The following is a 14,310-nucleotide window of genomic DNA, read 5'->3' as shown; positions in this document are numbered from 1 at the left end:
ACTGGCTTACTGTGTTTCAGATAATAAATTAGAAGAAAAATGTTATGGGATGAAGAGCAATTAAACCCCCACACAATATAAAACATTTTATATGAAGAGGAAACTGGGAAAGAAAGTGGTTTGCTAGAGCCCTATTTCTGGAGTCAAAAAGTGACTGAAGGAGAGGGAGCATTTGTTGGTGTGCATTATTTCTCAAGAGAAGAGCCAGAACATTTTCTCTGCAGTTGAGAACTCTAGAAGGATCTCTGTGCTGGGCTAGAATCCCTATGGCATTCAGAAAGAAAGGAAGGAAGGAAGGAAGGAAGGAAGGAAGGAAGGAAGGAAGGAAGGAAGGAAGGAAGGAAGGAGCGAGCAGGAAACTGGCAAATATTTCAGACAAAAGTGGTTACATTGAAAAATTAAAGAATAGTAAGTAGTAATATTAGGGCTCGTGAACTATTTATAAATCTACCCTGGCTTTGGAAAGTGGAATAAATTGCTATCTTGAGGTTCTTTTTTGTTTTATTTTTGTTTTATTATTTATGGTTTTATTTTAAAAAATCTGTGATTGTGGCTTTGTTATTTTGTTTGTACACTGCCCAGAGTTATGTTTTGCAAGATGGGCAGCTTTATAAATCTGTTAATAAATAAATGGAATCTTGGACACACATACACACACACACACACACAATATTTGCTACTTAGATTACGTTTTAGCTGATCTCACCCTGATTCCCTTTGGCGATATGAATGTTGAGTTTGACTTAAGAGGAATCATGCCAAGCATTCAAATGTATGGAAAGTTTGGAGCCTGCTCAAAAGTATGGAAACATATGGAAAATTTGAAGACTGCTGGTTCAGCTAATACTTGTTAGATATGCTGGTAATCTTTAGAATATTTTTCATTACAATTTCCAGAACTCTTGACTATTGGGAAGGCTGGAAGGGGCTTTCAAGAGATGTAGTCTAAAACCTGTAGAAAAGATCAAGATGTCTATTCTTGACATAGTCTATAAGCCTCTAGACATAGTTGACCCCATTTCTCTGTCCATACAACTTACCCCAACATGCTATAGCTGCCACCGATGCTGAGGAATAAGGTGCAACAACTGTTTTATTTTTCGACTATGATGACTTTTTTTATCCATTTGTGTCCTATTTGATAAACACATCAGTCCCATGAACTAAAATGAACCTAAACCCACAAAGCACATTTTGACCCTAGCACGCAACCTGTGGAAGTTAATGATCCACAAACAAACCAACAAAAAGAAAATATTTTGTCATGAGGCAGCAAGTCAAAAGAGAGTGGAGCAACTGTCAGTGAAATTACTTTTAATTCTACCCAAAATTTTACTCGGCATAGTATCTAATTTATTCTGCACAGTTCCTAAAAGGGGAAAAAACCTTCAAAAAGCTAATATAGTATTGGAAAATATAGGAGTTTTAATACATGAAAGCTAAAATCACTGTAACTGAATGATAAATATAGTATTTATTAAAAGCTGGCAAGAGATATGCATCGCATTCCCCAAGGCCACTCTTGACACTTTAAAACCGGAAGAGGCCACCAAGGTTTTGCCTGCTGTGATATCAGAGCAGGGGACTGAAACCTTCAGAAATCTCATGGCAGTCCACATTCATGTCTCAAATGCACGGGACCAGGTCATGAAATCCTGAGCTTCAATGATCCTGAGTGTGAGCAGAGGTGGGCTGCTGGGGGTTCCGACCCCCAAGGGGTTCGGGAGAGCCCCTAGCTAAGATTCTGTGGAGTTCGGAGAACCCCCAAATCCCATTCCTGGCTGGCCCCGGCCACCCTTCCCCACCCAGGAGTCCCCACATGGCCTGTTTTGGATGCAGGTAAATGCAGGGTGTGAGTGGAGGCTCAGGGAGGGCAAAAAACAGGCCTCCCAGAAGTTCGAGAAGGCCAGAAATGGGCCTGTTTCTGGCTTCCAGAGAGTTTCTGGAGCCCAGGGAGGTTGTTTTTGCCCTCCCGGAGGCTCAAGAGCCCAAGGAAGGCAAAAACGCCCCCTCCCCCGCCGTGGTACAAGAGGCCGACTAGGCCATGCCCACCATCACCACGCCCATTCAGCAACTGGGCAGAGAACCCTTTGCTAAAATGTTTGAAGCCCACTGCTGAGTGTGAGCCTCTTCTCAGCCATGAAAAACAGGGCTGCTTTATTCCAGCCATTCTCTCTAAGCTTTGAAAGGCCATGTAGAAGAACATGGGGCCAAATTCTCCATTCAGGGAGGGAATTTGTCAAGGGAAAGGAAGAGGTGGAAAAATTCAACCCCCTCTTTCTGAAGATGAGACCCGGGGGAGCTCAGATGCCCCCCCGCCATTGTTCTTTTGGCATTTGGATTTCTGCCTTTCCTGTAAATATTTCCCAGCCTGGAATGATGCCAGGAACCACCCTTCTCTTACCTGGAGGGAAAGCATTTAGAAGCACATTGAAGAGAAGGAGGTGCATTCATAGCCTCTTGAGGGAAAAGGTTCTTGGGCATAAATAACATTGTCAGGAGGTGCCTTTCTCAATAGAGACTGATCGCAGCCCTTAAGACAGGTTCCACCAACCATCAGAACATTAAAAAAAATCCCAGCCAGGAAAACAATGGTTTTTATAGGGAAGATGCCTGTGACTAAAATAGATTTATCTTTCCCATCCAGGAAAAAATAAGGATGATCTAATGTGAAGAGTGTATTTTTTCCAACAATACTCTATTTTAAATGATCCATTATTAGATCAATGTAGGAAAATGATATAATAATGTGTTAATATTGCAATATTATTATAATTAAAGGAAAAGAAAAAAGAAGCCTGGAAGATTATGTGGCAAACAAAAGATCTCCAAAAAATTTGAGCCACAAATGTCTTCCTATACTTGACAGATAAATATAGAGAACTGAGTGACTGCTAGTAATCTCTGGACCGGAAAACACACTTGAAACAACCATAGAAAGCATAGAAAGAAGAGCTATGGCAGCAGTGAGAAGAAAGACCAGACAAAGCAGGAGATGCCAATTACCTCTTGCATACATAATGCAAATGCAAAGCAACAAATTAGGCATTAGAAACTTCCAATGCACCCTGACTTTTATTGATGGGTGTGTCCTGCAGGCATTTAAACACAGCATTAGATGTGGAGTGAACAATTGCCTAGATACATTCAAGCCAGGTTCTCTGTGATGTTTGAATTGTCTCAAAAGATTGCATTATGCTTTGATTAAAAAGTGGCATTTTTGTTTTCAGTACAATTAGCCATTATTTTTTATTCCGAATTGCTTTTTTTGCACCTTCCATTCAATCATATCCAATTTTTGGAGACTGCCTGGACAAGTCCCTGCAGCTTTCTTGGCAAGTTTTTTCACAAGTGGTTTGCCATTGCCTTCTTCCTAGGGTTGAGAGAGAGTGACCGGCCCAAAGTCACCCACAGGGCTTTGTGTCTAAGACAGGACAAGAATTCAGTCTCCTGGTTTCTAGCCTGATGCCTTAATGATTCCAACGGATTCTCCCTAATTGCTAGCTGTAACCTAATTCACACACACAGCATCCATTTCTAGCAAGTTTATTAGTTTTATAATATCTATCTTTTCCCACAGTGCAATTTTGCCCTGATTCTTCTCTGTCCTCTGGAGTTTGTAACTTCTTATTTGATGAAGAGCTTCTAGAGCAGTGAAGAGCTTGCATATATTTGTGTACTGTTTTGATGGGATCTATTAAATGTTAATAGGATTATAATCATAAAAACCTAGAGTTGGAAAGGACCTTAAAGAGTTTTCCAGTCCAGCTCCTGCCCAGTTCAGGAATCGCCATAGCCTTCTGGACAAATGGCTGCCAGGCTCTTCTTGAAAACCTCCAGTGATGAAGCACCCACAACTTCAGGAGGCAGACTGCTCCAATGCTTTGGAAAACAGTCACAGTCGGACAATTCCTCCTGAGTTCCAGTTTGGATCTCTCATTGAAGGGCTTCCACCTACATGTACTTCTCTTCTCCTCAGGTGCTAAGGAGAATAAATATTTTTCCTCTTCTCTAACATTCCTTCATGCACAGAAAGACCACTCTCATGTTCCCTTTAGCCTTTTCTTCTATAAGCTAAACTTCCCAAGCTTCTTTAAGTGTTGTTCTTAGGATTTAGCCTCCAAGCCCCTCGTCTTCTTTATTGCTTCTCTCTGCACTCTTTCCAGACCAATCCAGACACCACAGATGAAATTAACACCCACATAAATTTCTAATGATCTAATCAAGAATACAATCAGAATCTGACAGATGAAGAAGGTCTTACACAAAGGCCTTGGCTTTTCAAGCAAAGTGTGGCCACAGATAAAAATGAGAAGTTTGAAGTGAAATTATCTCTAAGGCAGATTTTCTATCAGTTTGGCTGCTTCCTCTGAAGGAAGTACACAAATCATTGTGACAGGCAAGACTAAAATATAGTTGTTCATACACCAGCCAACCTTCATCACCAGCCAACCTTCAGTATGCAGTTCTTGATAAAAGTGTGTGTGTGTGTGTGTGTGTGTGTGTGTGTGTGTGTGCTTGGTTTTATAGGAATCTGGAGTTGCTCAACTACTTGCTGTGCAACACACAACTGTTGAATTAAAATGTATTCATATAAATAGAGGTCTGCAGAACACGTTAATTTAAAATGACTCTTTTCTGAGTTTGAAACTCAATTCTTATGTCATACTAACCTACAAACTATGGTTTGCAAACCTCAGTGACTAGATTCATATAATACACTCTAAAAAAACATATTACAGATTAGTGTAAGATTTGAATCTTCCCACTATCTGTTCTAAATTTAAGGGGCAGTATCATCTGACTTCACTATGACCTGGAGGAAAAGGATGAAACAAATTTGATGAGGTTAAACCAATCTGGATTTAATTAGTATCAAAAGGGAAAATGATCCCTTAAATTCGATTGAAATTTATATCAATAGGAAGTCCCTGAATCAGACAGGTTTACACACATGAAAAAATGTGCTTCGTGTCTTCGACAAGCTCAGCCTTCAAGTTTCCTTAGTTTAAAAAGTATATTATTTTTGCTTCAAATTATTTTTAAACTTGGGGGGGGGGAGCATCTTTTTTGTACACCTACAAAGACTGAAGAATGTAACAAGCATCAGTCACTCTCATCCTACTGCCTAGGCAATTAAACTTTCTTGGGAAATCTCAAGCAAGTCACATTGGTAACAGCCACCTCTTTTTTGCCCCCCAGAGTTTGCTAATCAGTGGCAAGAGTTTCTCTTTTTCAGAGAACGGAAAGCACTTTTTCAAAGAATGTTTGATCATAGTGTGTGTAGTCATCTATCTTTCATCTCTGATAAACAGATCTTGCCATTGTTTCAATAACTTGCAAAACTCCCTTTGATGAGTGGGCCAAAAACAACATATATCTATCAATATCACAGGAAGGGAAAGCTATCTCAAATGACTTTCCATTCCAGATTATTGTCTACCTCCAAGCAGAGTGATTCTAAGCATGGATGCCCCTATATAATTAGGGTGAATAGCTGTCATTGTACAGGTTTAGGAGGAATAGATTTATCAGCAAGAAAAAACTGTTGAAGCCAACAGCAGCTATTGTAACATCCTGTGACCAGATATTCTATATCCTAGATTAATTACATGTTGCATGAAATATTTCTTTTTGTCTGTCCTCAATCTACTGCCAAACAAATGTTCTGGATGAATCTTTGAGAGAGTGTGGAATATTCTTTGCCAGCAGAAATCTGAGATATCACAGGCACACCAAGAAATATTCTTGTCTTGTAGGAACTTGTTTTCTGAAACTTACAGCTTCTGCACATGGTGAAAAGAAACTCCAAGATATAGGAGATGTGGAAACACCCAGGATCAGGTAACTAGGAAAAGAAGGGCTTTAGAAAATATTTACCTGTTTAATAGGGGGCATTTTTTGAAATTCTAAACTACAGTTTGGATTGGAATACTGTTTCAGTACTCATTCTAACAAGGATAAATCGAAAAGCATTATGCTACAATTGAAAATGAGTACAAAAATGAAATGAAACAAAGAATTGTTCCATGTGTGCAACTCTGAAAATTGCATTACACTGTTGTTGCAATTGTAATTTTTAAGAATACTATTATTTAAAAAAATCAAAATTATATTACACTGGTTGTCAGTTAGAATTCCTGCAGCCATGCTTTTTTCTTCCTCTTTTGTGTACAAATGTGCATGCGCGCACACAGACACACAATCAACTACCTTTCCAACCCCAGAAGATTGTCTTATCATATTGCTTCTTGCAAAGCATTTTTAAAGAAAAGTCTTTCTGCTTATCATCACATATGTTCTTCTGTGACTATATTCTTATGATAAGGAGGCGCCTCTGCCCAAAGCAATGGAGGAAAAATCCTGTTAATGGCAATCCACTGATTCCTGAGCCACTTTGATCAAAGCAGAGGAGGAACTTAAGTTCTTCCTCTATGTTACCCACATATCCAAAGAATCACAAACCCTGATTTTTAACATGCTGTTCCCCTTATATGTTCATTTTTCACTTGAAAGTCCAAGATTACATCTAGAGCCTTTGACAACTTTGGTGGCAAAACTGTCTGAGGTCCACAAAATAACAGCATGTTAATCCAATACAGTGTTTGTCAACCTTGGCAACTGAGATGTATGGACTTCAGTTCCCAGAATTCCTCAGCCAGCCCAGCTATTGACTTCACACATCTCAGAGTTGCTGAGGTAAAGAAAAACTGATGAATGAAACACGTGGTCCTTCCTGTGAGTTAGTGCTGCTTTGCCACCACTCTACAGAATCAAGGGTGTAGGCAATAGTCTTGGTCTTAGCCATGACAAAGAGAATTCCTAGCCTTGACAAATACTGCCTCCTTCTTTGCCCGTACTACTGATGGTAATTTTCTCCTGGTTGCCAAGCAATCTATCATGATTATAGAAGAATGCAGCCTTTCCCAACCTGGATGCCCTGTCTCTTGTGGACTTCCAAACCCCAGAATTCTCAGCAATGGCAATGCTGGCCAGGAATTTGGGGAACTGAAGTTTATACATCAGAAGAGCACCCCAATTTGGAAACCCTGACATATTAAGAAATTCACATTAAAACGATGCTTGCTTTGGCACTATAAAGCCTGGACATCATCTTTCGAGAAGGGAGGAATGGTGGCTATCTCTCTTTCTCCTTCTTTTCAGACCCTTTGCCTGTGTCCATGTAGATGGAGTGGATCTTTTGTTTTTTTTTCATTTCAGGATTTATTACAAAATGAGCTTACCTGGCGATGGGAAAGAATGGAAAAGAGATGATTTAGCCTTGCCTTATTACCTGCTGAAACATTTACAAATACACATGAATATGGACCGTCCTCCTCTGGGAGAGATTCACAGGATATTGGAAGGTGCCCCTCTTTCCAGTGAGTCCAACACAGATCTTTCAGGGCCTCACAAAATCCCCGACAGGGTGGTGGTGTGACCGGGAGAGAAGCATTGCACCCAGGTACCAGTAGCAAGCAGAGAAACCACTCCAAGTAGCGGTGACACCGAGATTTAAGAAGCCCCTCCCACTCATGCAAAGCAGCCCAAACTTCCTCCTCGCTGCCATGGTGCAAATAATTTGGCACTCGGAAATGCTTCGTGCCCAGGTGGTTGCAATACGACAATTTGGTCGGTAAGGGCAAGCACTGGCCAGCCGATGGAGTCAATCCAGGTAAGAAGGAAGGAAGCCCTGAACTGCTATTGCTATGTTGCACAGCGTAGGTTAGTAGAAACTTAAGAGAGTCAGAGTTATTGGCAGGGGGGGAATCCATAACATTAGTTGCACTGGAATTAGAAACCGAACCTCTAGAATGGTTTGTTTTTGCACCAGCTACTCCTATCCCAAAATGCTTAAAGAAGGGGTGGCTTTTAAAGCTGAGGTGTGCTCCGCTGCCTTTGGAGACAGGCTGGCTGGGATTTGTAACATAAGGCAGAACCCAGCTCTCTAAAGTACCCACCACCTTGGACGGCATTCCTGCATGCAAGCTGCCGCTGCTGCTGCTGTTAGCCTGGGGTTCCTGCAATTTCAAAGCTTTTGCAGTGGACAAAATCCCTTGTTTTTTGGAGAAAGTGCCCCAGGCTGCCCTTGTTGCTGGGGGAGTGAAAGCAACTTCTTGCCCCTCTTCTGGAGATTCTTGAAAAACCAACATGGTGCCACTGAAATGACCATCAGGTGAAAATGAGAAAGAGGCACTACCTTGCCGGGGTTTCCCAGGTTTCTTTGGGAAGGCGCGCGTCTTGTTCCACAGAAGAGCCAAGTCTTTGTTCCACAGACGAGCAAGCTTTGTTGCCCCCTCTGGCTTCTTCGTTTTCAGGGAGGTCTGTATGTCACCTGTTAAGTTAGCAGTAATGTTCTGGATACTCCCTGGTTCCATAACAGGGTTGGGTGATGCTCTGGCCTTGGTTGTGGTAGGTACCTCGGTCCCCTCCGTCCTGTTGGTTGTCTTTTCCTCCAAAAGCTGAACCAAATTCTGAATGCCTTCAGTCACACTAAGGATCTCCACTCCCACTCCTGTAATATTCCTTCCTCTGCTTTCTTCCTGGGAAGGAGATGTTGCTGCTGCAGGGACTGGGATGGTTGGAGTAAAGTCCGGTTGCTTCAGGGTAAATATGGTCCCCACTTTCCCCCTGGGCTCAGGATCAGTAGTACTTTCAAAGGGGGCATCTTGGCTGGCAGTAGCTGCTGATGTGGAAGGGTCCTGGCTTGTCTCATCTTCAGCCTCGGCAGCTCTTGTGGGAGACAGCGTGGTTTCTTTTGAATCACTCCAAAACCAATTCCTCCAGCCCTGGGCATTGGCTAAGCAGCAGAGGAGCACCAGCAGAAGCCAAGCACTGACTATTACTCGAGCCATTCAAAGGTTGCTATGGGGAAGTGCGCTGCAGTGAGTGGTGAATGAAAGAATTCACATTGATCTGTCCTCCGGAGTTGTGGGGTTAGGAAGCATGCTGCTCTCGGCCAGGCAGATATACAGTAAAAGGATGGGAGGTGTGGCTAACCAAGCCCTCCCCTCCAGCCTGTTTCCTATTAAACCAACACTTTTGAAACACAGCCTGGGAAGGCTTTTAACAGAAAGAATATACAACTAGATCTTAAACTGAATTCTTCCATTTTATTTACTATATCCAAGCAATAGAAAAGCATGCCTGGAAGCTAGCAATTTCATAATTTCAGCAGCGTGCCGCTTCCTCTCCTCCACCCAAACCTTAGAAAATATTTGGGCACTTTAAGCTCCTCCCTGCCCTGAAATGATATGAAAACAAAAGGTAGAGATTCACACACACCCCTTTTCTAGCTGCTTACATGTTCTTTCTCCAACCATTGATTTCAGAGCACAGATGCTTTTCTCCAGAGAAATCCCATCTAAGGGGGAAGAGAAGCACCCCAAAAAACCTGCAGAGGATGAAATATGTTCTGACTCATTCAAGAAAGCATTTTTTACTCACTAGTGTACTACCCAGAGAGATCCTGATCAAAAACATGGACGTGATCTAGCCAAAGCAAACTAGTTTTCAGTGCATTTTTAAAATATCTGTTCCGAGCTGAGCCTGACTCCTGATGACTATTATAGCAATCTATGCCAGGGATAGGCAACTATGACAACTTTACAACTTGTGGACTTCCATTCCCAGAATTCCTGGGTCAGCCATGCTACTGGCTCAGAGACAAAAGTGGGAATACCTGTGAAGTCAGGAAAGGCAGAAAGACCCAGCAGAAAAGGGGAAAAGAAGATATTAAGAAAGAGAGGGATATAAACTGGAATGAGAAAAGATATGGGGAAAAGAGGGGAAGGAGAAGCAGTAAGAAGCAGGTGCATGAAATAAAGAAATACGGAAATAGTAAAATGTTGAAAATAAATTGTTTTTTCAGAGATAATGGTTGATGAATTAAAAAGGGGATTCTGCAGGGTGACATGGGGTAATAAGAATATTTCTGCAATTAAAAATATTTAGAAAATAGGGTAACATAGATACTGATAACTCTTATTAAAAATCAAGCGGGGGAAATATGCTGCGGAATCCAAATGAAAAGATGTAATGATTATTATTGTAACTTCTTAAAAATAATGGTTTATTGGGAATCAAGATGAGGGAATAAAGGTATATTTTAATCATTGAGGTGTCACACTCAAAACAGTAAAAGGGGGGAAACCTATACTTGTTTTTTTTTTAGTGTTAAAATTTGTATTAATCTAGAATTTATAAAAAGAATGTGTAATAGAAAGGGAATATGACAGACTAAAGAACCAACTAAATTAATATGTTAATATGGACTATTAAAAGCAAGGAGAGACATTGGTAACTTTTACTATTATTATTATTATTATTATTATTATTAGGCAAACACGTATTGTTTATCTTTATTTTTAAAATAAATATTAAAGGATTATATTTGAAATAATTGAAATGAAACAAAAATATATTTTGATTGAGATTAATGAAAGAGGCTAGAATTAATGTATTTGTTTCTCTCCTTACTGAAAATTTGGAATGGAAAAGGTAATAATAGAATTAAGTGTGCATATATGAATGTATAATTGCTGTCATATTTGTATGTAAAGGTGATGACCCGGAATTTTTGTTTTTAATGTGAAAAACTGAATAAAATTTGTTTTTTTAAAAAAGTTCTTTTTTGTATTTCTACCAAATTAGACTGACCCATACTCAAAAGAGCCACAAAAGCATCAGACTCTGGACAGGTGTTTTTTAAAATATCTCTACATAAGGGTTGGGAGATTTTTTTAAAAAAAAAAGAAAGCCGAGATACTTTTCAACTTTCCAGTGTAATTTGGAGCACATAAAACAAGCTCTACTGAAATGACTAGGATTGAACAGAAACCTAGGCAGGCAATATGCTTAGTTTTCTAAATAAGCAGACTCTCTAATGTCAGGGGATTGTCTGCTCTTCTGCCATCATGAATTATTGGTAGTATGTGGAGTAGACTGGCCCTTATAAACACCCAGAAAGTGCTGAATGTCAACATCCTACATCCTAAAAACATGTTAGACTAACTGCCCTGTCCTGTATTATATTCAAACTATTCTCAATTCTACACTTCCCTCCATGGGATTAGAACTTACTTCTGTGTAAGTAGAACCAGGATAAGAAACAGATGGATTTCTGGTGCAAAAACTTAGAACAAAGCAGGAAAGGAAGCAGGAATGGGCTGGAAGTCTCACTGCCCAGGGAATGAAATAGTTGAGGAATGAAATAGTTGAACGAGTATTGTGCAAGCTACAATTTATCTAGGGAAGATGGGTTATTGTGTGCAAGTGTTACTGAGATGACAAACAGTATGCTTCTATTTCAGCAAACCATTCTAGGGTCCGGGCATGCCTAGATCAGCAAAAGGGACACCCAGCTTAGCTGCTGAGCATCTGCAAAATGCTTTTATCTTGTTTAGTGTCCTTTCAACTGGCAAGACGATGGGCGTGGAGGTATATAATTTATTTCATCTAAAATATCTAACCTAATCCCCTCAACACAGCAAAGCAGGCAATACTTTAAAAAGTCTAGAGCATTGGGGAAAACACACACACAAGCACATGAATGCAAACCCAAGCTGGGCTGGAACTATGAAATACTTGTCTCAACAGGTGGCAGAACCTAGCTGCTAAATACAGGCAAGGTTAGCTAAGCAGGATTAGCCACAGTTGGTAATGGACTAGAAGACCACCAGTATCTTCAAATAATTTCTATCAGTGCACAAATGTACACTATACTGTAATCTTCCCCAAATTAGGGCTTCTCAGATGAATTTAGCTCCCATCACCCTCAACCAGTGTGAGTTTTGCTGGCTAAGAGAATGGGAGCAGAAAGTCATCAAAGCTCAAGGGTGTGGAATTGAAGAAAGCTGCATCAATTCCCTCTGGACTATTGTCAAAGTCTGCATCTGTTCTCTATAGACCGAAAAGATGGTTGGCATCCTGTAGAATTACCAGCATCCTACAGTTTTCACTGGAAAGCTTCCTTTCATTGATTCAAATGGGTACTAATATGTGAAAAAGCTACTTGTCTAGCAGAAACTGCTTTTTTTCTTGTAGCACTGTCTATGCTACAAGGCTAGTATTGTATGCAGCTGTTATCTTAGGCATAAAAGAAAGCAATTCTTATTTATGCACATACAGAAGAAAAATGGAGGGATTCTTTAAAAGTCTGCTATCTGTGAACATGGAGGATAAATGGATGAAATAATTTCCCAGCCACATATTAATATTGAGGAAAAGTATTTAAACAATTTTAAAACAAAACATTAACCTCAATATGGAACTTGCATTAAAGCCATTTGAAAATATTATTAAAAGCTCAACTTATGAGTTTTGAAGGCTACTTAAGAACCTCCAAAGAAGGCCAGTCTCTGGCATTTTATAGAAAGTTCATTCTACAACTTAGGAGAATAAATGAGAAGATCAGATGAGCTGATGGTACCTAAAGAAAAACCTATTCTAATGACCTTGGAGAGGCCCCATGGATCATGCAAAGAAAGAAAGGATTGCTCTCCCATAATAGACAAATCACTGAACCACACTGGGTTGCGATATCTTTAAAATCCTAGGGTGCCATGGAGGGTTCCCATATGTACCAGGTTGGGAATTAAGAGTCTAACGCCTTGGATAGCCCCAAGCAACAGGTGTTCATCAGACATACAGAAACCATTCTTCCAAATCTTCCTTCCGCCAAATCACTGGGCTTTGCCCCCGATTTCAATTCCAAGCCCTGGCCAAGTGCCAGGATTTTTTAACTATGACATATAGATGTTCAAAGTTTGCTTGAATGGGCAGTGATGTAAACTTTTCTGAGGATTAAATAAAGTGAATGTTAAGACAGCTGTACAATCAAAGATGAACTGTTTTGTAGCCAAATCCTCCCATTTTAACTAATTTTTATGCATGTAAACCAAATGTGAATGATTTATTCTGAACAGAGAATTTATTTTTCCATTGCAGAAGGGGGAGAGAGTTTAAAACAAACCTAAGACCCCATTTTAAGTGACTCAATTGGGCATTCATCTATTAATACTTCTTTGAGATCCTGAAAAAGAACTGTATGTTATGGCAACTATTACATGAAAGATTTTCAAGGAACCAAGTAAGTTCAAAAGCAAAACATAACATTTCACCTTAAAATGAGTCAAGCTCAACCCCATTACTCATTTCTCAGATTTTCCACTGCTTTGCAAATACATGGTAAGAACAAGAGAAAACTTCTGCAGTACAATTGAGATCACGTTTAAAAGAGAATTGGGCTCCTTGGATTTATCAACAATTGTAAAAAGGGGATTTCAGCAAATGTAAATTACATGGCAAGCTATACTTGTTGTAATTCCCTTTTTTACAAAAAAAGGACAAGAATTCTTGCCTGCTTTTACCCACCTTTAAGAAGGGTGCAAGTGTAACCCAGTATCATAAATATTGTGGTGATAATCTACCACCCTCACTTTTCCAACTACCACCCTAAATTTTCAATTTATTTTTATTACCATTTGAATAGACTAAATATTTTGCCAGCTACTAGCTTTTATCTGACTCTTCCAAATACAAATGTGACTCACACGTTCAAGAGACAGAACTGCTGTATATTCCCACAATACTTCTTTTAATCAATTTATGGAATCCCGAATATACTGTAAATAAAACCATTAACTTTAAATTAATCATATTGAATTGAATTGATCATTTAAATTGTTAACTTTAGGACAACTTGCCTGTCCCTTGGTGTTGGGAAAGCTTGAATTACTATAAAGTTGCTAAGCCATCACTTTGCTAAACAAATAATTCCCTCAACACTGTTCAACTATTACAAAGTCTGCACTACTATTACTGTTAATCTTCTCACCCATCCCCTCCCACTTGTGGCTGTATGACTGTAACTTTGTCGCTTGTATCCTTACGATTTATATTGACTGTTTACTAGTATGATTTCATTGCTTATTGTACCCTATGACTATCACTAAGTGTTGTACCTTATGATTCTTGACTCTTGACAAATGTATCTTTTGTTTTATGTATATTGACAGCATTTGCACCAAGACAAATTCCTTGTGTGTCCAATCACACTTGGCCAATAAAGAATTCTATTCTATTCTAAGCCTGGAGCAGAGGGATTCCTCTTCCAGTTCCTGAATATGGTTTGAAAGAGGGATCACTTCCAATATCAACAGGGACATAGTCTTATAGCCCTAAGATATATACAGTATATAAATATCTGAAGGTTTGGTCACAGCATTAGGAAAATGGGAATGGCAAGCAAAACTATTACCAAAAAAACTTCAGGGACCTATCCAGCAGATAATATTGACTTGAAGGCAC

The 14,310-nt window shown here is 39.7% G+C and overlaps 1 protein-coding gene and 1 long non-coding RNA gene across 7 annotated transcripts in view; one reads left to right on the top strand and one right to left on the bottom strand.

Annotated features, from left to right (window-relative positions):
• COL18A1 (collagen type XVIII alpha 1 chain) overlaps positions 1-8,976 on the bottom strand; it is a 101,550-nt gene extending 92,574 nt beyond the window's left edge. For 2 of the 5 annotated variants that reach the window (XM_087920782.1, XM_087920783.1), the window contains exon 1: positions 8,201-8,976. In XM_087920782.1, coding sequence (XP_087776908.1) covers positions 8,201-8,855 — 655 coding nt within the window. In that variant the 5' untranslated portion in view covers positions 8,856-8,976. Of the gene's footprint in view, positions 1-7,294 lie in introns of all 5 variants that reach the window. The other 3 variants (XM_087920781.1, XM_087920779.1, XM_087920778.1) reach the window with 2 other exon arrangements.
• Positions 7,559-14,087, top strand: LOC148128065 (uncharacterized). 2 transcript variants are annotated; one of them, XR_015740867.1, is made up of 3 exons: positions 7,569-7,675; positions 11,313-11,439; positions 12,949-14,087. It is a non-coding gene; the product is annotated as an uncharacterized LOC148128065 (long non-coding RNA). The 2 variants fall into 2 exon arrangements; XR_015740866.1 differs by lacking the exons at positions 11,313-11,439; positions 12,949-14,087 and adding an exon at positions 9,333-9,908 and having other exon boundaries at positions 7,559-7,675.
• The last annotated feature ends 223 nt before the right edge of the window (positions 14,088-14,310 follow it).

This window comes from Pseudonaja textilis, chromosome 1 (assembly GCF_049901715.1).
Source record: "Pseudonaja textilis isolate UNSWEBS1 chromosome 1, rPseTex1.2, whole genome shotgun sequence".
Lineage (NCBI taxonomy): Eukaryota > Metazoa > Chordata > Lepidosauria > Squamata > Elapidae > Pseudonaja > Pseudonaja textilis.
Note: the sequence above shows the minus strand (reverse complement) of the source record. Positions and strands in the feature narration are given on the sequence as shown.